At 37.7% G+C, this 26,437-nt stretch overlaps 1 protein-coding gene across 2 annotated transcripts in view; it reads left to right on the forward strand.

The window, feature by feature from the left end:
• Nucleotides 1-26,437, forward strand: part of LOC110449829 (transmembrane protein 135-like) — a 219,296-nt gene that overhangs the window by 41,324 nt on the left and 151,535 nt on the right. For both annotated transcript variants that reach the window (XM_021496946.1, XM_021496945.1), the window contains exon 5: nt 7,773-7,838. In XM_021496946.1, coding sequence (XP_021352621.1) covers nt 7,773-7,838 — 66 coding nt within the window. The remainder of the gene's footprint in view (nt 1-7,772; nt 7,839-26,437) is intronic.

The following is a 26,437-nucleotide window of genomic DNA, read 5'->3' on the forward strand; positions in this document are numbered from 1 at the left end:
AGTATTGTTGAAAAAAACCTGTCAGAGAGGGTTAGTGCCTAGTATTGTTGAAAAAACCCTGTAAGAGAGGGTTACCCGGTAGTGCCTGGTATTGTGGAATCATATCTGTTAGTGAAGGTTAGTGCCTGGTATTGTTGAAAAAACCCTGTCGGAGAGGGTTAGTGCCTAGTATTGTTGAAGAAACCCTGTCAGAGAGGGTTAGTGCCTAGTATTGTTGAAAAAAACCTGTCGGAGAGGGTTAGTGCCTGGTATTGTTGAAAAAACCCTGTAAGAGAGGGTTACCCGGTAGTGTCTGGTATTGTGGAATCATATCTGTTAGTGAAGGTTAGTGCCTGGTATTGTTGAAAAAAACCTGTCAGAGAGGGTTAGTGCCTGGTATTGTTGAAGAAACCCTGTCAGAGAGGGTTAGTGTCTAGTATTGTTGAAAAAACCCTGTCAGATAGGGTTAGTGCCAAGTATTGTTGAAAAAACCCTGTAAGAGGGTTACCCGGTAGTGCCTGGTATTGTTGAAAAAACCCTGAAAGAGAGGGTTAGTGCCTGGTATTGTGTAATAATTTCTGTTAGTGAAGGTTAGTGCCTGGTATTGTGTTATAATTTCTGTTAGTGAAGGTTAGTGCCTGGTATTGTGGAATCATATCTGTTAGTGAAGATTAGTGTCTGGTATTGTGGAATCATATCTGTTAGTAAAGGTTAGTGCCCAGTATTGTGGAATCATATCTGTCAGTGAAGGTTAGTGCCTGGTTTTGTAGAATCACCTTTGTCAATGAGAGTTAGTGCCTAGTATTGTGGAATCACCATTGTCAGTGAGAGTTAGTGCCTAATATTGTGGAATCACCTTTGTCAATGAGAGTTAGTGCCTAGTATTGTGGAATCACCTTTGTCAATGAGAGTTAGTGCCTAGTATTGTGGAATCACCTTTGTCAGTGAGAGTTAGTGCCTGGTATTGTGGAATCATCTCTGTCAGAGTTGGTTAGTGCCTAGTGTTGTTGAATCATATCTGTTAGTGAGAGTTAGTGCCTGGTATTGTGGAATCACCTTTGTCAGTGAGAGTTAGTGCCTGGTTTTGTGGAATCACCTTTGTCAGTGAGCTAGTGCCTGGTATTTAGGAATTGCCTTTGTCAGTGAGAGTTAGTGCTTGGTATTGTGGAATCACCTTTGTCAGTGAGAGTTAGTGCCTGGTTTTGTGGAATCACCTTTTGTCAGTGAGAGCTAGTGCCTGGTATTGAGGAATTGCCTTTGTTAGTGAGAGTTAGTGCTTGGTATTGTGGAATCACCTTTGTCAGTGAGATTTAGTGCCTGGTTTTGTGGAATCACCTTTGTCAGTGAGAGCTAGTGCCTGGTATTGAGGAATTGCCTTTGTCAGTGAGAGTTAGTGCTTGGTATTGTGGAATCACCTTTGTCAGTGAGCTAGTGCCTGGTATTTAGGAATTGCCTTTGTCAGTGAGAGTTAGTGCTTGGTATTGTGGAATCACCTTTGTCAGTGAGAGTTTGTGCCTGGTTTTGTGGAATCACCTTTTGTCAGTGAGAGTTAGTGCCTGGTATTGTTGAATCATCTCTGTCAGAGTGGGTTAGTGCCTATAGTGTTGTTGAAACATATCTGAGGGTTAGTGCCTGGTATAGTGGAGTCATCTCTGTCAGAAAGATTTAGTGCCTGTTATTGGTGAATTCATTTGATGCATACTTTAACATCCAAATCTACAATTTGATAGGCAAATAACTTGAATTTTATGATCACTGATCAGTATTGCTTTAGAGTTTTAGTCACATGATGTCACATGATGTGTGTTGTCTGTCATGCATTATCAATTTACTTTTTCGGCTACTTCAGAACCAGTTTGAATTCAAAATTGTTACAAATTTTCTCTATGATATCCCAACAAAGTGGTCTTCATGCTGATCTGAAAATCCAAGATGATGGCCCTTGTCTCTGATTGGCTAAGACATTTTCTACTTCTTCTCAGGAATGGCTGAAGGGATTGTCTATAAACTTGGTACAAATGTTCCTTATGAGGTCTTCAACAAGTCCTTACTTTTCATCCAGATTCCAAAATCATGAGATGATCGCCCTTGCTTCTGATTGGCTGAGAGATTTCAGACTCTTTTCAAGAACAGCTGCACCGATTGACTCTAAATTTGGCAAACTTATTTTTATGAGGTCCCCAACAAGTGTCGTTACTTTTTGCACCAATGATAGGTTGAGGTGTTTTTGATTTGAACTCATGTCAGCATTAGGGCCCCTTTGGCCTCTTGTCTTGTTTTTGATGTCTTGATTGATGCACAAAAGTCAAGATTTACATGGAAGTTCTCTTCCCTCACAGAACAACTTTCCTGTTATTTTTGACAATATGATGCTTGATAACTAATTTTCATCAAAATTTTGTCAAAAAAAGTGCTATGTATGTTCAAACAAAAGAATCTCTGGAACTATCAAAATACCAAATCTTTGTGTTATTTAGAAACACATTGATACACTATTGATACAAGTAATTGCACTCATTTAGTTTTAATCATTAAAACTGACTTTGTACACATATCAAATAGCTCCTGTTTCAAATGTTTTAGTAATATAAACCAGACATTACCAAACACAGTCCATCAAAGGCGGCAATGTGTCTACAGTAGTGAGTCAGGAGAGGACATAAAAACATGATGAAATGAAAAGCTAAAGAAATTGGTAGTAGATTCAGTTTTAAATGTCTAGTTTATAACTATAAGCAAAGAGTGTCTTTATCAGAGATAAAACATGAAATATCAGCAAGACAATGTCTCTGTGTGGTGCAAATAATTAGAGGACATTCATCAGAGGTGCTCTACAAATAGTCTCACGTAGAATCATATATCTTACACCTGTATCATACACCATACACAGTTAGTAGGGTCTAAAGTAAAAAAATAAAATTGTTAGCTTAAACCTAAGCATAATGAAAGCCTTCTCACATAACATGAGAGGCCGCTGGTCGGCCTTTTTTCAATCGGATATGATTTTGCCGACTGCGACCTCTCATTTCCGAAACACTAATTCTTTGATGCAGTTTCCGCCCGAAATCCGGGCGGAACAAAATCGGCTTGAAAAACTCACTTAAGTAGTTAACAGTTCATGACAACGATGTCTACTCACGGTTTGTATAATATAGACCTCATATGTATGTCATAGACACAAATATATAGTATATTACGGAATAGAACACTCAAAATACATGTCCATGTCGTTGTAGCACATCTCTGACCTACATTTAAAACATGGCTTCTGGATTAATACAAAATAGCAAGGGGGATTTCAAACGGAACGAAATGATACGGAGTTTGTTTGTATTCCGCTTGTGAAACATTACATGTAATCCATTTTTGTATTGACCGGAAAATTCATGGCAAATGCTGTCTGCTTCGCTTCGAATGTGGAAAAACTCATTATTTATGTCTTTGACATGAATTTTTTCTCATATAATCATGGATTTATGGAAAGGAATATTTATTGGACCCTTTTGACCGAACTTTGAAAATGTGATCGTCAGCATCGGGAAAATCAGCTATGGGCAGTTAGAGGTTACGCGGCGCCTGTCAAAAGTTTTTTGCGTGTAAAACCTCTAACATTGTTGGAGTAAATGAAAGCCCATATGCAAAATATTTTATTGAAATTTTGATAATATTCTATTGTTTTCATATTCTGGAGCTTTAGAATTCAGCCGTTGGTTATGTCATTTATAACCTCTGCTCTAGCATCAACTAGTGATCATAATCAACATGATTTACCAAAACATGATTTAAAGAATTTATTCAAAATCAGGATTTTTTTAAAACTATTTTCCTTTCCTAACCTGCCCAAACTTAAAATCCTGAGTCGGGTTTGTGAAACAAATATTTTGTTAATGCTGGCCAAAAAGTTTGTATAAATCACACTGGGGACAAAGGTGTCCATGTATGCAATTAAGTTAGAAAACCATGCAAGGTTCATACAAGGGATATCCATTTCAGGATCATTGTAGGTCAAGGAACTCAAGGTCATTGTAGGTCGAGGAACTCAAGGTCATTGTAGGTCGAGGAACTCAAGGTCATTGTAGGTCGAGGAACTCAAGGTCATTGTAGGTCAGACATCAATGGTCATTGTGGGTCAGAGGCCCTAAAATGAAATTCAATGGGAACCCAGTCAGAAGGTTTTCTTGAACTTTCTTTTTAATTTTATTTAGTGTAATGATACCAATGGATGAATTCTTCTGTGTTTTACAATCTCTGTATCTGCGTGCTATCTGTGTATATATGAACAGTATGTTAAACCAGACACTTAGATAAATCTAGACTGCTGGTACAGTGACAATGTGGAAGCATGAAGAACTGTGATAAGACTTGCACAAGGACAAAATGTAGAGCTGTTCTGTCATACCAAATCTCTTCAGATTATCAAGATAAGAAATCTTTCACCATTCCTAAATGTCAGAGAGCATTTGCTGTAATTTCACCATTAGTAAATGTTCAAGAACAGTTGCTAGAAATTGGTTATCGTTAGTGTTTGATCAGTGAAATGTTACTGCTGTGTAGGTCCTCCTGTGATTTGACAAACTCTGCAGGGCTTCACAGTTATAGGTCATGTCACTGCCGCTGCCTTTTTGTTTTTTGGGTGTGTTTCTTTTGTTTGGCAGAAGTATTACATATGCCACCAACCGGTAGTATTCTTTTCCATGGTTTTGATAAGTGTAGAGCCGAGACCTCTAAGCTGGTGAGATAAACATGGCAGTCAGCCCATTATCATTAATCAAGGCCAGATAATGAGGAAGTAGAACATGTGAGTTTCATCACTGCCAGTGCAATACGTTTGTTCAGATCTGATTGGATAATAGATTTGTGACAGGTGGCGCCACCTGTATTGGAATCTCCAGCTTTCCTACCATTATGGGGATGGTTCTATAACAGCTGGTCCCCCCTATGGTACATATGAGGTGTCAAAAACGACCTAACCAACCTATTTCAGTGGCTTTGAAGTCAGAATAGGTCACCCACTTGATCGTTACTACGACTGTGTGCCATTTCTCAAGAATTCCAAACCATCTCAGCCGGTCAGAAAGACAAATGATTTACATCTTTCAAAGTTCCGGGATGAGTTTGTTAGAAAATAGAAATAGTTCAAAAGTTTATTATGGAAAGACAACACTTTAAGAACAGTTTGTTTCACCATGTTCTAAATCGAGATTTCATTGATCCTTTGTTAACAGAAGATGAAACATTTGTTCTAGTTAATTGTTTAGTGTTTAGTGAGCTTGCTATTATTCGATGGTTCTGTACTCTCTGTAGTTTTTCATAGATCAACAGTAACATTTTCTGTACCTTGTTATCGACACATAACCAAGTATATTTCTACCCCATAATACAGTCGCCTCCTCACTAATTATATTTCTACCCCATAATACAGTCGCCTCTTCACTAATTAAATTTCTACCCCATAATACAGTCGCCTCCTCACTAATTATATTTCTACCCCATAATACAGTCGCCTCCTCACTAATTATATTTCTATCCTCATACACTGGTGTCCATCCCATCTTAGCAGGAATCTTAATAACAAAAAAGGCTTAATTTCAGACAATAAACTTGATTTATTGAAGGAAACATTTTGGGAGATCTGAAAATTCAATATTTCAGTGTAAAGGCATCGGAACCTTGGCAAGCATTAGTTCTAAATTCAAATTTCACATCTTCAGGTAGAATGCCTCTTTCCCTTGTCACTTGGATATGATGATGGATTCCATTGCTTAACTCTCCTGGTTGAGCATCCCCCTGCCCCAGGGGACGTATTCATGAAACCTTTCTCATGCTCAAACCCTGCTTCTGAGCTCAAGCCCACATCCTTGTTCTTGTGGTAAAGAAATAACAAAATATAGACATGGACAAATTTGGGAGAGACGAAAAGCCAAATACTGTTTTCAATGTTTATGCTTGTGTTTTCAACCATGTTAGTTGACTTAAGCGTCTAACAAAAAATTTGGCTTGAGCATATAGAATCCATACCTGAGCATGTGATCTGTTTGATGACAACAGTCCCTGGTCTATACCTGAGCATGTGAACTGTCTGATGACAACAGTCCCTGGTCTATACCTGAGCATGTGACCTGTTTGATGACAACAGTCCCTGGTCTATACCTCAGCATGTGAACTGTTTGATGACAACGGTCCCTGGTCTATACCTGAGCATGTGAACTGTCTGATGACAACAGTCCCTGGTCTATACCTGAGCATGTGACCTGTTTGATGACAACAGTCCCTGGTCTATACCTCAGCATGTGAACTGTTTGATGACAACGGTCCCTGGTCTATACCTGGGTATGTGAACTGTTTGATGACAACAGTCCCTGGACTGTACCTGAGCATGTGAACTGTTTGATGACAACAGGCCCTGGTCTGTACCTGAGCATGTGAACTGTTTGATGACAACGGTCCCTGGTCTATACCTGGGTATGTGAACTGTTTGATGACAACAGTCCCTGGACTGTACCTGAGCATGTGAACTGTTTGATGACAACGGTCCTTGGTCTATACCTGAGCATGTGATCTGTTTGATGACAACAGTCCCGGGTCTATACCTGAGCATGTGAACTGTTTGATGACAACGGTCCTTGGTCTATACCTGAGCATGTGATCTGTTTGATGACAACAGTCCCGGGTCTATACCTGAGCATGTGAACTGTTTGATGACAACGGTCCTTGGTCTATACCTGAGCATGTGATCTGTTTGATGACAACAGTCCCTGGTCTATACCTCAGCATGTGAACTGTTTGATGACAACGGTCCCTGGTCTATACCTGAGCATGTGAACTGTTTGATGACAACAGTCCCTGGTCTATACCTGAGCATGTGAACTGTTTGATGATAACAGTCCCTGGTCTAACATGCGTTTTGATATGATTGCCTGGTAGGAACTAACTATGTAGGAGTAGACAGATGTTGTTCATTCTGAATTGTAACTAAAACAGCAACTGGACAATACAAACTTTTACCTGAAAAGTCAGTTGATCTGACCTAGGAGTCACAAAAAACATGTCTGTCCAAATCTTATAAAAAGTCAGTTTATCTGACCTAGGAGTCACAAAAAACATGCCTGTCCAAATCTTATAAAAAGTCAGTTGATCTGACCTAGGAGTCACATAAAACATGTCTGTCCAAATCTTATGAAAAGTCAGTTTATCTGACCTAGGAGTAACAAAAAACATGCCTGTCTAAATCTTATAAAAAGTCTGTTGATCTGACCTAGGAGTAACAAAAAACATGCCTGTCCAAATCTTATAAAAACTCAGTTGATCTGACCTACGAGTCCCAAAAAACATGTCTGTCCAAATCTTATAAAAACTCAGTTGATCTGACCTAGGAGTCGCAAAAAACATGTCTGTCCAAATCTTAAAAAAAGTCAGTTGATCTGGCCTAGGAGTCACAAAAAAACATGTCTGTCAAAATCTTATAAAAGTCAGTTGATCTGACCTAGGAGTCACAAAAAACATGTATGTCCAAATCTTATACAAAATAATGTTTTCTAACAAAAAAAGGCTTTTAATCCATTTCAGCAATAACCTCTGATTTAATTGGGGACTAAAATATGAAAAACAACAATAAATTTTGCACTTTTAAGTTTAGATTCTTCCCAGATTCTAGAGCCATTTATTATGTACATGTATTTAAAGCCCAAGGACACCCATGTTGTTTCTGTAAAATGTTTGTTTAATTATTATTTGTTGTTTATGTCACACAGGCTACTGTTGTTTACTAATTATTTGCTGTTTATGTCACACAGGCTACTGAAACCTTCTACAGAATGGCCATGTCTAGAGGATGGGTTGGTTCTCTACCACACGGGGAGGTAGGTCACATCTCATTTAAAAAACACATTTACTGGAAATAGAGGTTCACATTGCTATCTAAACTAATATAAATTGTATGGGCTTGAGGAAGATAGCAAGTTTTCAGTTCCTAGAAATCAGGTCTATTTCCCAAGGCGGAGCTGGTTCTGGTCAACCAGGGTTATTTACCTTGTCTTTGCTTTGGAATGTAGATTTAGTCTCTGGGAACCAGCAACTTGCTATGTCCCTCAAGGCCACGTTACATTTATACTATCAACCATTAATGGGATTGAGAGTAAGACAGACAATTAACTACTAAAGGTGTCACATAATTTTAATTACCGAAATACCTTCGTTTCAGGCATATAAAGTCATGAAAATTCAACTGCAAGTTTACAGCATAATACAGTTATTGTTTTAATTAGTTGCTGTATTTCTATGGTAATCAAGGCTACTTTTTCCCATGCACTCTGTTTGGAGTCAAATCTGAGACTATCTGTCCGATAGCTGTACTGGTGTTTTTACCAATCTGATTTATGTGTATGTAAATGTTTGTAGTATGCCAGACACTGCTTCATAATAAAGATCACTGGGACATAGAAAGGGAGACAATTACAGAGCAATGTTGCTGTTGTAGCGTAAGACTTTGGCTGTCCTGGAAATAGTTATGTCAAGGAATAGTCGAGTGGGATTACGGGACTGAAATTCAATTCCATACAGACTGCTGATATATGCCCAATAAGTCAAATAACTGCTGATTCTTTAAAGAAAGCTAGCCCCAAGTGTATTACTGTGGCAGATTCCTGGCAAATCATAGGAAGATGTACTAACAGCTTAAAACATATCTTACAATGTCTAGGGGACCTGAATGATTTTCTAATGATAATCATTATATGTTGCTTCTTTTCATAAATACATATATATATATAGGGGAAATTATGTGAAAGGGTTTAAAAGTTGGTTGGCAATTAATATAAGTTTTTAGGTCACCTGAGACAAAGTCTCAAGTGACCTATTGCGATCGCCTTTTGTTTGTCATCGTCCGTCGTCCGTCGTGCGTCCGTAAACAATTTACATTTTCGACATCTTCTCCAAAACCCCTAAACCAATTTCAATGAAATTTTGCAGAAACCTTCCATGGCCAAAGGTCAACAAAAGGAGTGGCCGGTTTGGTCCCCAGCCCCCAGGGGCCCGAGGGGCGGGGCCAAAAGGGTCAAATTGATTAAAATTATAAAAATCTTCTTCTCAAGACCTAGATATGGTAGAATCAAATACTCTTCATAGATGGAAGGGTCTTAAGGTGCTTTACCAAAATTGTGAATTTCTTGACCCTGGGGTCTCACGTTTCCCCCTGGGGAGGGGGTAAACTTTACTATAGTTTATATAGAGAGAAATCAAATTTTGAACCAACATTTGTTTAATTGTCATTGGAAGTAATTAAATTTAGGTTAGCATTATCAGTATTAGGTAGCAGTTTGATAGTATGCACATATGAGCCCTGAATGACCCCCCAGGGCTGATGGGTGGGGCCAAAAAGGGTTGAATTGACTGAAATTTCAAAAATCTTCTTCTCAAAGACCAAACTCTCTTCATAGATGGAAGGGGTCTTGTTTATGACCCTAGGGTCTCGCGTTTACCCCTAGGGAAGGAGGGGGGGGGGGGGGCAAAATTTTTTATGGTTTATAATGGCAAATGATACTTTGAATATTACATGTTAATAACTTGATTGGAATTATAACCCTGAGTTGACAGTTTGATACTTTGACAATTTTGAGCCAGCCCTACCCCCCAAGGGCTGGAGGGTGGGGCCCAAAGGCGTCAGTGTGCTAAAATTTCTTCATTTTCCTTGTTTAGAATCAGAGGTGCTAGTTTCAAATACTTTCTTAGTCTTAAATCTGTAAGCTAGATATTGAATAAGGTGGTTTTATTGTTTTTTGTCACTTTGAATAATATTTTTGTTCATGTTAAAATCAAAATCAACTCTCTGTAAAAATATATCAGGTGACCGTAAGGCCCATGGGCCTCTTGTTTATTGATATGTCCGTTATAGCAGGGGAATAAAGTTTAAAATTATCTAAAGATAGTTTTGTGATAGCAACAAAAAAGTCTAGATGTGTCCTTGCAATATTTTGGAGCACTTTCACTGTTTTTGCACAGTTGGACTTTGTTGGGCTGAATCTGATATACGTGATCACATGTTTCTTGGTGATGTAACCTTCCAACACTGGTGGTGCACTCAACCGGGATTATGGCAGATTTAAGCCAAATAAATCTTTATCATTCTTAGTTAAAAATGTAAAATATCTCAAATCATAAAAATATGAAAACTGACACATCGTTATTTTAGTGGTATGAATGGAATTTTTAATGCAAAATAGTTTGGAACGCTGCGTCTGTAACTTATTCTTATGCAAATTTTAAGAGCATTTTATACCTGTTTTGCATAAAGTTGGTGTTATCAGCCTCTGCCTTGGCATGAGTTACTGGTTGTACACGCTGTATCGTATCTGGTGCCCACCATTGTTCCATCTAAATGATTTTATGTAGTATTGTCCCTAAAACCCTATAACATATTTTCCATGATCTCTAAATTTTCAATCTGAGACCAGCAAGTATTTATAATATGTGTTTTTAGACTAGCTCGTGTCTGGAGCGTTTGTCCTATCACAAATCAGTTTTAGTGTCCAATTTGGAGTTTATTATGGCATTTTTGTGATTGTTTTCAAAAGTCACATGACTTAGATCTTTTGATCAGCTTTATTAAAATCGTGGGTACTCCATTTTTTTCTCTCACTTTTTGTGGTTGACTGGTTGTGGCTGGTGCTGTGCTCGTAGGGAGCTGGGATTATGTCTTATTTGAGTTCGGGGTGTGATACAGTGGATAAGGGTGTCATCGTTTGAATGATGACATTTTTTCTGGTGGCAGCAGCTAGCTGCATATGGAAGCTGTTTCATAATTTGCAATACAGCAGTTAAAAAGTTATATTTTAATGTGTGTTTGAACCTGTTTATTTGACAGACTTTGACAAGATAGAAATCTCTGTCACAGCTCGTTCTGTGAAATTGAAACATAGAATGCAGATGTTAAAATCAAATGAATCATTTTTTTTTTTATTCTACATTAAAGATATAATGCTTTTGGAAGTTGAAATCCTCATCAACAAGAGCAAAGACATTGTTGCTATAGAGCTTTGATTTCTCTCCTTCATTTGTCAAAAAGGGAATAAAGGTCAAGTTTGGTTGTAAATAAAATCCGTTTCTATGATGAGGTGATTCCTGAAGCTTCAAACATTTGACTGCACACAGGTTAAGATGCTCTACTGAAAAAGAAGTGAAAGCAGGGGACCTGTGTTTTGTTGTAAATCTAGTTTTACTTTCAGATCTTAATCCAAGGTCATTGAACATGTTACATTCCTGGAATCCATTTCTATTTGTCATGGTAGGTCGAGTATAATTGTTCGATTTCAACCATTTCACCAAGGAAAGGACTTCTAATCTCCGGAAAAGCTTTCAGAAAGTGGATTGAGAATTCTACAGATTTAGATTACAGGAAATCAAATGTGGTTTAAAAGTTTTAGAACTAAAGCTATTCCACAAGGATTTGGTTTGCAATCTGTAGAAGAGTTATATGGTTGGCTCAGCCTCCCTGTGCCGTGGACGAGCAGCCTCACCCTCTGTTGTCTTTACGGGGATCTTTATACGGTGTACTTTAAGTGGAATTTGCAGTGAGATTGGGGATGCCTATTGCAAGATATTGTGTAGAATTAAGCATACGAGTGTTTGTTGAGACAGTGTTATCGGACCCTTTCATCAATGGGACATGCATTCTCTTGATGATCTTAAGATGCATTGACGATGATTAATGGTTGTTGGAGTACCCTGGAGTTGCCCAGTGACACCAAGTCTGCCAAACATAAAAAAAATTGGAGTCACGGCGTCAATGGGCACAGCATCCAGAGAAATATCCCAGCCGATAACGAATTGATGGGACTGTATCGATCTCTGTTCATTGTTCTGGTAATAAGTGTTTAGTAAGATAATAGAATCAGATGTGCCAACACTCGACCGACGTGTAACGAAGAAATTCTGACAAATTCAAATTAACGCTTGCAAAACAATTCATGACCAAATATATAAAACAGAAATTCATATTTTCGGATATTTATTTATGTTTTGATATTATTTGATTTGATTAGCATTGATAAAATGTCATATGGAATTGAAAACTCATCAGCCTGGATATGATAGTTTGGGTTTATTTGCGTTGATTATGATAGTTTTAGGACAATAATATCCATCATAACGGTTACATTTTGTTCGGTATGACAATCGATCGCCACATTGGCTGTAATAGTCTCATTCTAATTAATGAGTTAAATCAGAATTATGTCTTGGTAGCAGGCCTGTGTTATATAGAAAACAATCCGTCATTCCTTATTGTTCCCTTGGAAACACAACAATGACTGCTGCGGTGTGAATTATTCAAACACTCTCAATGACCAATACCGACAGCCGAGGCAGACAAAGGACATTTTCGTGATGAGTCTCACTTGTGAAATGATAAATTTGCACTTTAAAGACTTGCTGTCTGCCATGAGACAATGAACAATTCCAGTGATTTCTTTTCTTTAGTTTTAAGATGGAAATTGTTTTTTCCACGACAACTCTTCACTTCCCCTTGGAAATTAAAGGAATGTTGGGCATTGGTCATCGACACCTTTCTGCATTCATATTTGCCTGCAATTATTTTTGGATGCAGACCAGATGCTTTTCTAGATAAAACTTCATTGTATTTTATAAGTACTTATTTAAAATTTTACCTGTCAAAACAATTTCAAATTTTACCTGTCATAACATAAGTTTCTTAATTACTCAGTTGAGTTACATTTTGATCAATAGAATAAAAAGCAGGAAATCACTTTTAATGGTTGAGGAGAAAAATATAGAAAATATCAAACATTTAAAATTTATGTGAATTTGTTTGCATGTCCTCATGTCATCTGCGGATTTTTTTAATTTTTATTTATAATTGATAAGAAAGCAAGGGATTTGTACGACTAATTGTCAAGATATTGTACTGTTTAGGAGTTGCTTCCCTTGTTAGGACTATTAGTTATGTAATGGCGTTTGCCCCAGGGGACGGGAGATTTATGAGGGGCTGGTATAAGGATGATACAATCTACTACTGGGTGATCCGACTCGCCCATCTTATTGATCACAACACATTATGCCACGTTATAGGCTGCAGGAGTCGTGTTCATCAGCTGATCTCGTCTGAGATTTCCATGTGATCTTGTCTGCGATTTCGATGGATCTGATGAGCAGAGAGGATGTTTAGATCGTCTGGGAGGGTTAGGAGATCATTGGTTACATGTTTTCTGTGTCTTCCCCTGCTGTGAGATCCGAGATAGATCTAGTTTCTGGACTACAACACTAATGGCCGCCTCAAGTTTACGGCCCAGTTTTAACAGGTCTATTGTTGAACGTGTCAATATATCACATACATATTACTGACAAGCATCTCCATGTTCTGTGTATGTGGCCATATTTGTATTTATCTTTGTTGCACTGTTCCGAAATACATCAACCATAATACATGTGGAAAAGGAAGAGAATGGATTGCATAGATTTTCTAAGGTTAGGAATTGCTATACATGAACTTGATAATCACTTTAGGTCTGGTGATAAGGTTTGCCATTATGACATTTGCTGTACTGCCTTATATGGTTCCAAATGGAAGCGTTCCTCCGTATTTGGTTTCATAGTGCTATTCCAGTCTCCAATCATTACATGGGACATTGACAGTTCAAAACATACTTTCCAGATTCAGCAGTTTCATAAACCAACCGTTTGGGAAAAAAGCTAGCTGCTTCCTGATTGATTAAGTATTAGACTTTGTAATTTGGTTTCATATTTAATTTCACTTACCTGATTTTAGATAGAAATTTCATTTGCAAGAAATTTTGTTTAATTAATGCATTTTGTGTTGTTTTTGATATTAAACTTATTCAAAACTTTTTCCAATTTTTTGAAAACTTTTTAGTTTAAAATAATGTTATGTATAAATAAAACTCCAGTAACAAGGGAGATAGTACGAATTATTCTGATGTTTTATCGACTTTTTTTTATATCGGTCTGGTGTCGATTAAAGTCAGAACTCCGGCCCTCTATAACATGCGGGAAATAAGCGACCCGCACCAGGGTCGCTCTTCAAACTGATATTTTAGAAACAAATCGTCACTTTCACACACATGTCGCACATGGATCGAAAGATCTATTCTTTATGCACAAGATGAACAAACATGCCTTAAACAACCAATACAATCACTAAAAGCATATTTTTTTACTCTGTTTTACTTAAGGTTTTTGATAAAGCCTTCTAATGCCCTGGACTAAAATCTCGACGGAAGCTGGGGTAAATACCTTCGGTAACGCGAGATCTCGTCAAGTCATGTGACATGGCTCATGCCCTAATTTCCATTAAAAACATGGATTGGTATAGAAAACGTTGGAAAATACTGTTCGTAATGATCTTTGAAACATGTTATTGATACCAACTAGTGCATAAAGAATAGATCTTTCGATCCATGTACGAAATGTGTGTGAAAGTGACGATTTGTTTCTAAAATATCAGTTTGAAGAGCGACCCTGGCGCGGGTCGCTTATTTCCCGCATGTTATGGAGGGCCGGAGTTCTGATGTTAATCGACGCCAGACAGATATGCTGGCATTGGTTCTGAAACAATATATCATATTAATATATACATCTATTTATAACAATGGATATTTTTGCGCTAATTATAACATGAAAAATGTGAATGTATCCACGCCGCAATAATGTTCACTTTTATAGCATCTTAGCTGTTAAGTTATGATATTTCATGTTAATTTGATATGACAAAGAGGTTGCCATGACCATTTGATATAATGGCGAGGTTAGTGTTAGTTTAGTATCAGCGATTCCGTTGAAATTTACACCATTTTTTTTATCCCGTCGAGTAACTGTTGAGGTATTATTGATAAACATTTTCAGGACAGAATAAGTAAAATGTTGGAATGTAAAACATAAAGTTTTGAATGATTTATGTGAAATTCTAAAACTTAACTTCTTATCACAAATTCCTCGTTTCAAAAAAAAAGAATGGGTGGTGTAATAGGTCTATTCTCTTTGTAGGAAGTTGGGAACCACTTTATGTTTGTAAGTAAAGCGTCCAGCTCATCCACACCCCTCCACACTTTTAATAGCCATTTGATGGTGGCCATGGAGAGTAGCATGATGGCACCCTAAAGTCCTGGCCAGTATAGGGTTACCTCCCCTTCCCACAGATGTTTTTAATCTCTGCCGTTTTATGATGCCTGTGTATTGTATTTTGATGTTGCATCATATCATTATGGCTCCACTTTGGATCATAGTTGTTAAAATCTATTAAATCTTAAACATTACTGCACCTGACATATATGGACTGGGCAGGGTTTAAGTTTTTGAGTTAGGTTACTGAGACCCATTCATGCCGTAAGCTGTAGGTGTGGGACGTATCAGGTTTTAAGTTTGCTTGATGAGGATCTGGACACCTAGTCTCGCATCCTGTCACCCGTGGGTAGTTTTATAGTCACTAGGTATGATTACATTCTTTAACTGTCACACACAGAGAAAACCCCACAAATGTTTAATTAAGTCCTACTAAATATATGTATGATCTGTTTAATGAACTAAACACTGGACTTTTTATTCAAGTAAATCTGCATTGATGTTGTGTAATTCATCTGTTTGTCCAAAAAACAATTTATGTTGTGGTCCTTTAAACAAAATCATAGACTTTTATAACCAAAAAAAATAATGAAAAATATTTTCTAATGCTAATTTAAAAATTTAATCCACAGCTATTTACAAGTAAATATGAGAATGTTAATGTTTTTTATGTGGCAGCTGCAGATGTGTTTTCAGTACGCTTTGTCCCCTTCTTTTTGGAAAAAAGCAGGGGATACTCTTTTCAATTTGTCTTTCAGTTTATCTGTCCATATGTATAGCACACATTACTTTTCAAACACCGCTTTTCCTTAATAAATCTTTATTATACCTCCCGCAACAAAGTTAGGGGGGGTATACTGGAATCAGCATGTCTGTATGTAGAAAAAAAATTGTCCGGACGACTCCTTTTAAAGCAATTAATGGACCGATTTCAATGAAACTTTCCAGATATGATAACTACCACATGAAGTTGTATATTTAGGTATTATTTTTTTCATTCTGACCCTTTTTAGCCCACCATAATCTGATGGTGGGCTATTCAAATCACCCTGCTTCTGTGGTCCGTGGTCCGTCCGTGGTCAGCCGTCCGTCCTTAAACAATTCTTGTTATCTGTATTTCTCAAGAAGTACCAGAGGGATCTTTCTCAAATTTTATATGTAGTTCCCCTTGGTCTTGAGCTGTGTAGGGCAACTTTTGATACTGATCGGAAAAACAGCATGGCCGACAGGTAGCCGTCTTGGATTTTGATAGTGAAAGTTTGTTATCGCTATTACTTGGGATTTACTAGAGGGATCCTTCTCAAATTTGATATGTAGGTTCCCTTTGGTCCTTAGCTGTGCAGGGCAACTTTTGAGACTGATCGGACAAACACCATGGCCGACAGGCAGCCATCTTGGATTTTGATAGTGAAAGTTTGTTATTGCTATTTCTCGGGTAGTACCATAGGGATCTTTATTAAATTTGATATGTAGGTTCCCCAGATGTTGCATTAGTGCCTGAAATGGACGGTCGCCTGCTCACCAATGGCGGTTAAAGTCTTGCTCGAGCGACCAAAAGCTGTCAAAAGTGAGGTAGTCTCTGGCCCAACAAAAATAGTTTGGGCGACTGTCGAAAAATTAATGACTAAAAGAAATTATAGTCCCTTCCACATTAACTGGGGGGCAGTACATTTTTCAGTTGTCATTACTTCGATTTGAATCGAACTGTCAGTGATTAAGAAAATTTGATGATTTTTTTTATATAAATACTGCCAGGGTGTCTTCTTTGAGGTGCAAGTTTTGTGTATTTCTTTTTGGGAAGACCTGAATGGAGTGGATCATGTCAGGTTTTAACTAGGATTGAAGAATTAAAAATCTAATGTTTTATTCTGTTTTACATATAACAAACATTGTCATGTTATATGTAATTTAAATGTGCTGAAGCATTGTGTTAAATGCTGTGGAAATATTTCTCCCCAAAATAAATTTGGGGGCTAGCCAATGCAGGTTTCCCACTATCCTTTAACGTTCATGTTTAATTTTGAAACTGATCAGTTAAACAAAATAGCCTACCGATATAGCCATCTATGATTTTTGACATTGAAGGTTTGTTAGTACTATTTCTCAGGAATAACTTGAGGGATCAAATTTGATATGTAGGTTCCCCTTGATCCCTTGTTGTGCATGTTATATTTTGAGACTGATCATAAAAACAAAATGACTAAAGGAAGAACTAAATAGATCTTTCTCATATTGCAATGATTGATTCTATTTCTTTTACATTAAGTACTCTACTAGTAAATACTTGAAATGACAAACTCACTTTGAAGGTTGGCTTCTATACACATCAGTATTAAGTTTAGATCAAAAGTTACCTCAAGGTACATTTACTGTTAACATGACTCGATCAAACAGATTAGAGGAAAGAAGAGAAAATATCGAACTTACAAAGAACTAATGAAGATTGTACAGTGGTGGGCGCCAAGATCCCTCTGGGATCTCTTGTTTTATGGAGTTATGGCCCTTTGTTGAACAATTCTGGTCCTGACTACTTCTCTTATTCTACTGGGCCAATTTCAAAGAAAGTTTACAGATGGTAACTAACCCCTGACATTATGCATCCAAGTAATACTTTTTCATTCCACCCTTTCTAAAGGAGTTAAATCCCTTTGTAAAAAAACCACTTAAATCTGCTTCCTAAACTACTGGGCCGATTTCAATGAAAGTTTACAGATATGGTAATTACTCCCTGATGTTGTGCATCAGGGTCCTAATTTTTCGTTTCGACACTTTTTAAGGAGTTATGGCCGTTTGTTAGATATCTTTGTCCTGACATCCCTTCCTTAACTACTAGGACGATTTCAGCAAAACTCGTTCATCTGGGCTAACAAGATTTGGTTTGCAAGTATGTTTTGGCATTGGGAGAGAGTACAGGAAGTATGTCAGTGACCTATATACTTTAATAAGTGTACAGCTCAGTCAATAAAGAAATCATTACCGATGGTAGACTATGGTTGCTTTGCAATGCTTTGCCTTAGTAAGCCTTTAGCTAACAGTTCTGGTTTATATAGGAACGAGAAGTATTAGTTGGCCTTTGGCTTACAGTTCTAGTTGAATTCAACTTTAACTCAACTTAGCTTATATGCTTGCATGGTGGTTATACTATACCTATTTACCTATGAGTAACATGTACTCCTTGCTTCTGATTGGTTGATGAGTTGTGGACATTGACTTTTAGAAATAGGCATTGAATTCAGTCTGATAAGGAATTCTGAAACGTTAATCTGAATCTTTGTTTCAATGCATGACCACTACAAACAAAAAGTCTTCCCCCATGCTGAATTCTCTGTTACAGGGACATGCATGTAGTTATTGTGAGTCTCATAGCTGGTTCTATACATGCTATACATATCCTTATACCGATGTAACATGTTGTTTCTACCTGATATCACCATTGTGTTGTCTACAGAGACAATATCACCAAGCAAACAAGTTGTACACGTGGACCATTAAACCTTCTAAGGACTGTTCTAGCTCTTTTTAACAGAGTAAAAGCATATAATGTTTTTAATGGTTTTTCTAACCATCATTTTTTTGTGTCTTAGTAATGTTTGGGGTAATTGAATGTTTTATTATGACAACAAAATTAAATGGTTTGTCAAAACCCAGATTGATGGGCCATTTGTGATATGTCAATAAACGTGGGATTTTGTCCAAGGTTGGATAATAGAATCTAATGGAAAAAATACAGTGATTGAAATAGGACCCAAGTGTATGGGAACACCTTAAGTGAAATCATAATCACTCATTCTGGTCGAGGAAATGATATTTTATGTCGCAAATCAAGGACTATTGATTTGGTGTTATGATTTCTGTGATAATTCTGTGACAAGCATTCATTATACATGACAAGCAGTGCTAGATTATACACCGTCTTCTTCATGAATAATGCAAGAGTGATAATCTTTAAAATAGAGTTAATTCGAAAGATATTAGTTGAGGTCGAAAGTTGCAATATTCATTTTTCATTGGAATTGATTTCAAGTTTTATTACAACTAAGCAAAAAATCCGAGTTGAAATAAACATTGATCGCATTTATAATTGACATGGAATTTTAGTGTCCAAGACTGATGGCTTTTAATGCTGCAGAGATTCTGATACGTTAGACGACACATTTAGAACTGAGAGGGACCGTTAGTGTCCGAGACTACAAAGTTTAAATGCATCAGAGATTCTAATACGGTAGATATCACATTTAGAACTGAGAGGGTTTGGTTTGTTTGTGTTTTACGTCCTATTAACAGCTTAGGTCATTTATTAACGTGCCAGGTTGTGGTGGTGGAGGAAAGCTGGAGTTCCCGGAGAAAAACCACCGACCTGCGGCCAGTACCTGGCGACTGTCCCACGTAGGCCTCGAATCAGTGACCCGGTGGTGGAAGGCTATAGTGATGAAGATGGTCAGATGCTTTAACCACTCAGCCATGACAGCCCCTAGAATTGACAGGGAACGTTAGTGTCTGAGACTAGAAGGTTTTAATGCTCCAGAGTTTCTGATACGTTAGAGGTCACGTTTAGAACTGAGAGGGAATGTTTGTGTCCGAGACTAGAAGGTTTTAACGCTCCAGAGTTTCTGATATGTTAGATGTCACGTTTAGAACTGAGAGGGAATGTTTGTGTCTGAGACTAGAAGTTTTTAATTCTCCAGAGTTTCTGATACGTTAGATGTCACGTTTAGAACTGAGAGGGAATGTTTGTGTCTGAGACTAGAAGTTTTTAATTCTCCAGAGTTTCTGATACGTTAGATGTCACGTTTAGAACTGAGAGGGAATGTTTGTGTCCGAGACTAGAAGGTTTTAACGCTCCAGAGTTTCTGATATGTTAGATGTCACGTTTAGAACTGAGAGGGAATGTTTGTGTCTGAGACTAGAAGTTTTTAATTCTCCAGAGTTTCTGATACGTTAGATGTCACGTTTAGAACTGAGAGGGAATGTTTGTGTCTGAGACTAGAAGTTTTTAATTCTCCAGAGTTTCTGATACGTTAGATGTCACGTTTAGAACTGAGAGGGAATGTTTGTGTCCGAGACTAGAAGGTTTTAACGCTCCAGAGTTTCTGATATGTTAGATGTCACGTTTAGAACTGAGAGGGAATGTTTGTGTCCGAGACTAGAAGGTTTTAATGCTCCAGAGTTTCTGATACGTTGGATGTCACGTTTAGAACTGAGAGGGAATGTTTGTGTCTGAGACTAGAAGGTTTTAACGCTCCAGAGTTTCTGATACATTAGATGTCACGTTGAGAACTGAGAGGGAACGTTTGTGTCTGAGACTAGAAGGTTTTAATGCTCCAGAGTTTCTGATACGTAAGATGTCACGTTTAGAACTGAGAGGGAAAGTTTGTGTCTGAGACTAGAAGGTTTTAACGCTCCAGAGTTTCTGATACGTTAGATGTCACGTTTAGAACTGAGAGGGAATGTTTGTGTCTGAGACTAGAAGGTTTTAACGCTCCAGAAATTCTGATACGTTAGATGTCACGTTTAGAACTGAGAGGGAAAGTTTGTGTCTGAGACTAGAAGATTTTAACGCTCCAGAGTTTCTGAAACGTTAGATGTCACGTTTAGAACTAAGAGGGAATGTTTGTGTCTGAGACTAGAAGGTTTTAACGCTCCAGAAATTCTGATACGTTAGATGTCACGTTTAGAACTAAGAGGGAATGTTTGTGTCTGAGCCTAGAAGGTTTTAATGGTCCAGAGTTTCTAATACGTTAGATGTCACGTTTAGAACTAAGAGGGAATGTTTGTGTCTGAGACTAGAATGTTTTAACGCTCCAGAGGTTCTGATACGTTAGATGTCACTTTTAGAACTGAGAGGGAATGTTTGTGCCTGAGACTAGAAGGTTTTAATGCTTCAGAGTTTCTGATACGTTAGAAGTCACGTTTAGATCTGAGAGGGAATGTTTGTGTCCGAGCCTAGAAGGTTTTAATGCTCCAGAGTTTCTGATACGTAAGATGTCACGTTTAGAACTGAGAGCGAATGTTTGTGTATGAGACTAGAAGGTTTTAATGCTCCAGAGGTTCTGATACGTTAGATGTCACGGTTAGAACTGAGAGGGAATGTTTGTATCTGAGACTAGAAGGTTTTAATGCTCCAGAGGTTCTGATACGTTAGATGTCACTTTTAGAACTGAGAGGGAATGTTTGTATCTGAGACTGGAAGGTTTTAATGCTAGAAAAGTTTGATACAAACAAACTACTGACACATTAAATGCACAAAGTCACCAGAGGAAGTACAATTGTATTCTGGCAGTACAGATAATATATATAAGGGTGTAAAATAATATCAGTATCAGTGCTGTTTACATACAAACAAAGTCTAATGTAAGTTTCCATTGCATGTGAGATACATTGAGAGGGAATGTTTGTGTCTGATACTAGAAGGTTTTAACGCTCCAGAAATTCTGATACGTTAGATGTCACGTTTAGAACTGAGAGGGAAAGTTTGTGTCTGAGACTAGAAGGGTTTAACGCTCCAGAGTTTCTGATTCGTTAGAAGTCACGTTTAGATCTGAGAGGGAATGTTTGTGTCTGAGACTAGAATGTTTTAACGCTCCAGAGGTTCTGATACGTTAGATGTCACTTTTAGAACTGAGAGGGAATGTTTGTTTCCGAGACTAGAAGCTTTTAATGCTCCAGAGATTCTGATACGTTAGATGTCACTTTTAGAACTGAGAGGGAATGTTTGTGTCCGAGACTAGAAGGTTTTAAAGCTCCAGAGTTTCTGATACGTTAGTGCTGCAGAGCTTCTGATACGTTAGACGACACATTTAGAACTGAGAGGGAATGTTTGTGTCTGATACTAGAAGGTTTTAACGCTCCAGAAATTCTGATACGTTAGATGTCACTTTTAGAACTGAGAGGGAATGTTTGTATCTGAGACTAGAAGGTTTTAAAGGTCCAGAGTTTCTGATACGTTAGATGCCACGTTTAGAACTGAGAGGGAAAGTTTGTGTCTGAGACTAGAAGATTTTAACGCTCCAGAGTTTCTGATTCGTTAGAAGTCACGTTTAGATCTGAGAGGGAATGTTTGTGTCTGATACTAGAAGGTTTTAACGCTCCAGAGGTTCTGATACGTTAGATGTCACTTTTAGAACTGAGAGGGAATGTTTGTATCTGAGACTAGAAGGTTTTAAAGGTCCAGAGTTTCTGATACGTTAGGTGTCACGTTTAGAACTGAGAGGGAATATTTGTGTCCGAGACTAGAAGGTTTTAAAGCTCCAGAGTTTCTGATACGTTAGGTGTCACGTTTAGAACTGAGAGTGAATGTTTGTATCTGAGACTAGAAGGTTTTAATGGTCCAGAGTTTCTGATACGTTAGGTGTCACGTTTAGAACTGAGAGGGTCTGATACGTTAGATGTCACGTTTAGAACTGCGAGGGAATGTTTGTGTCTGAGCCTAGAAGGTTTTAACGCTCCAGAAATTCTGATACGTTAGATGTCACTTTTAGAACTGAGAGGGAATGTTTGTATCTGAGACTAGAAGGTTTTAAAGGTCCAGAGTTTCTGATACGTTAGGTGTCACGTTTAGAACTGAGAGGGAATGTTTGTATCTGAGACTAGAAGGTTTTAATGCTAGAAAAGTGTGATACAAACAAACTACTGACACATTAAATGCACCAAGTCACCAGAGGAAGTACAATTGTATTCTGGTAGTACAGATAATATATATAAGGGTGTAGAATAATATCAGTATCAGTGCAATATATATACAAACAAAGTCTAATGTAAGTTTCCATTGCATGTGAGATACATGAAATACAGTGAAAACCTACGTCCTCGAACTTTCATACTCAAATACCCCCCATTTGTGGAATAATTTGCTTAACTAAGACTGTTGGTGTGATATACATTCTTTGTAATGTAACCTGGGATTACTTAGAACCTTGAATTTTCCATGTTCCTTGTACTCTGATTATTTATCCTATCCATTTGTCAAACAGGTAGTCATGTGTGTTGTCACACCTGCCTGCGTGCCATCGAAATGCCTTGAGGTACAGAATGCAGGCTGAAATGCCTTGAGGTTCAGAATGCAGGCTGAAATGCCTTGAGGTACAGAATGCAGGCTGAAATGCATTGAGGTTCAGAATGCAGGCTGCGCTCATTGTGTTTAAACAGGTGTCTACAGGATGCTGTAATTAGAGGATTATAACTGCAATATCACTAAATGCCTCATTTGACACCCTGTAATGGTTCAATTTTCATTTTGTATGCATATTTATTATTTTACGAGGATGTTTGACATATATAGGTTCATTAAAACCTTATTTCCTAATGGCAATATTAAGGTGATACTAAGCGGAACTCTTACAGCAGATTCTCCACCTCGTTGACTACTTGTTGTAGTGGTTGAGAGAAATGGTAAAAATTTAAAAAACCCATCCCAACTAATGTTCATCGATTGCATTACAATAAACATAAAAACCAGCAGTCGTACAATTTTCTGTGACATGAGTTTGCTTACAATTGCAAGAGTTTAGTCACACACACTTTACTTGTGGTAAAGGTATGTATATGGAATGGCCAGGTAAAACAATGTATGCATGCTTAATTGTTCAATGAATATACTACACACTAGTACTTTAAAACCATTGTTTATGTCAAGTTTGAGTGAAAACGAAATGTTCTGTATTTTTTCATTCTGGATGGTTTTTACATTGCGGTAATTTATCTTACTGTAACCATCTGGCGGTGAATGTCAAACGAGCTTGATCAAACACTTATTGATCGTCGCCATTTGTATTTCACACTGCCGCAGTTAAAATACCAATTATGACTTAATCAGTGTCAGTTTACAGCATGTTATTAATTAATACCCAGTTGTGTAAACATGGCATAATTGTTGATTTTCTCGGAGTACGAGGCTGTGTCCAGAGAGGTGTTTATAATGACTGTAGGACATTTCAATATTCTCGTACAGGTACTTTGGTTTTGTAATTTTTAATGTATTCATAATAATGAACTTTGATTTTAAGTCAAATAACAGAGAGATTTTCAACTCATAAAAGTTCATTTCCTATATGGAAAGTTTTATAAAGACTTTGTCCTGACATTCTGACTTTGTCCTGACTTTGTCTGGACTTTGTCTGGACTTTGTTTGGCACATGAGATAATTTGGATCATTCAAATTTGATTTATGGTAGATTGACTTGTTATAACTGGGTAGGTAAACTGTTTTGAAAAAATAATTCATAATGTAAGCTGCTGAGATCATCTTTGTACTGTAAACATTGTTATTTAATTGATATTCTTAAATTAGCACTTTCCGTTCTTACCCTAATGCAGTAATTTCTGTGCTGACTAAGGTGGTAATCTGTTTCTTGAAGTATATTTGCCTGAGGAGAGTGTTGATGTAAAGTCATTATAGTGCTAATGGAGCTGAATGTACTGATTTTTGTTTTGTAATTTACTCATGTCCATTTAAATTAAGTTCTCACAGAAGGTATTTTATAATCAGAAAATCAGGCTTTATAAAAATATCATGAAAGTCATGTACAGAAACGTAAAAAAATATCTGTCTGTTGTAGTTTCAATGTCTGAGAGAATAAATCTTTGAGTTAATTACCTTTGTGTTTGACAGGTGTATAGCCTTAATGAACTAGACAATGCTTACCACTGAGTCGTATTTCAGGGAAGGTTCAATAACACAACCTGCAGACTTGCTTTTTTTTCTTTCAACATTTCACCTGTTTTTGGAGGGAGGGATGATTAACACCATGGCAGGCAGTGGGAGCATTGACCCCTCCGGTGACCCCTGGCTCCTCACCAAAAACCCAGGCACACATGGCGGCAAAGGAGCAGGGCCAGCTGGTTGGAGTACCAGGAAGGGACTGAAAGGGGCGGGGTTGGAAAGGGTTTATAGGAGAGTACAGGGGCTGAAAAAAACAGTTAACTTGCTGATTGGAGTTTTGTTGTAATATTCTGTAAGATATTCTTTGTCAATAGAGCATGTCTGAAATGAAAGAAACCAGTTAACTTTTCTTGTCAAATCTTTGTCTTATTGCCTGTATTGCAGCATTTTTACGGTACTGTTCAATTAACCTGTTTCCTGTTAACATGTTTCAGTCTAATGGTGAAATGATTTTCTGTACTGCTCACTTGATCTGTTCTTGTCTACAATCGTATCTACTTCCTCATTTGTTGACAGATTACTAGTATATGTATTTAAAGAAAGACGTAACAACATAAGGAAGTAAAGCTTTAATAGGCGTAGGTATTTCATAGAATCCTGTACTGCTGAGGATGCCTCCTTAATGTTGAAACTTAACTTCCATGTACTGCGCCAACCACTGACTTCATTTTGTGTTCTGCTGATGCCACCTGTATTGCTGAAGCTATGTCTTTTACTTCCTAATCTACTTCCTGTATTGCTGAAGCTATGTCTTTTACTTCTGAATCTACTTCCTGTATTGCTGAAGCTCTGACGTTTACTTCCTAATCTACTTCCTGTATTGCTGAAGCTCTGACTTTTCCTTCTGAATCTTCTTCCTGTATTGCTGAAGCTCTGACTTTTACTTATGAATCTACTTCCTGTATTGCTAAGCTCTGACTTTTACTTCTGAATCTACTTCCTGTATTACTGAAGCTATGTCTTTTACTTCTGAATCTACTTCCTGTATTGCCGAAGCTCTGACTTTTACTTCTGAATCTTCTTCCTGTATTGCTGTAGCTCTGACTTTTACTTCTGAATCTTCTTCCTGTATTGCTGTAGCTCTGACTTTTACTTCTGTATCTTCTTCCTGTATTGCTGTAGCTCTGACTTTTACTTCTGAATCTACTTCCTGTATTGCTGAAGCTATGTCTTTTACTTCTGAATCTACTTCCCATAGTGATTAAGCTGGGTCTTGTACGGTTGATTTCTACTTCTTGTTAGCTCACCTGGTCCGAAGGACCAAGGTGAGCTTATGCCATACCGTGGCTTCCGTCGTCCGTCCGTCTGTCCGTATGTACGTACGTCAACAATTTCCTTAAACGACTTCTTCTTAACTACTGGTTGGAATTAAACTAAATTTGACTGGAAGCATCCCTAGGTGTTGGTGATTTAAAATTGTACAAATGGTGGGGCTGACTCCCCAGGGGGCTTAGGGGCAGGGCCAAAAGGGGGCAATTTGGCTATATTGCTACAAACGACTTCTTTTGTAGAACAGTGCACAGTATATCAATCATATTTGATCAAAAGCATTCCTGGGAGGCAGGGATTTAAAATTGTACAAATGGTGTGGCTGACCCCCCAGGGGGCTGAGGGGCAGGGCCAAAAAGGGTATTTGGCTATACTGCTTTAAGCGACTTCTTCTCTGGAACTAAGAAGTGGATATCAACCATATTTGACTGGAAGCATCCCTAG

This window comes from Mizuhopecten yessoensis, unplaced genomic scaffold, assembly GCF_002113885.1.
Source record: "Mizuhopecten yessoensis strain PY_sf001 unplaced genomic scaffold, ASM211388v2 scaffold4823, whole genome shotgun sequence".
NCBI lineage: Eukaryota > Metazoa > Mollusca > Bivalvia > Pectinida > Pectinidae > Mizuhopecten > Mizuhopecten yessoensis.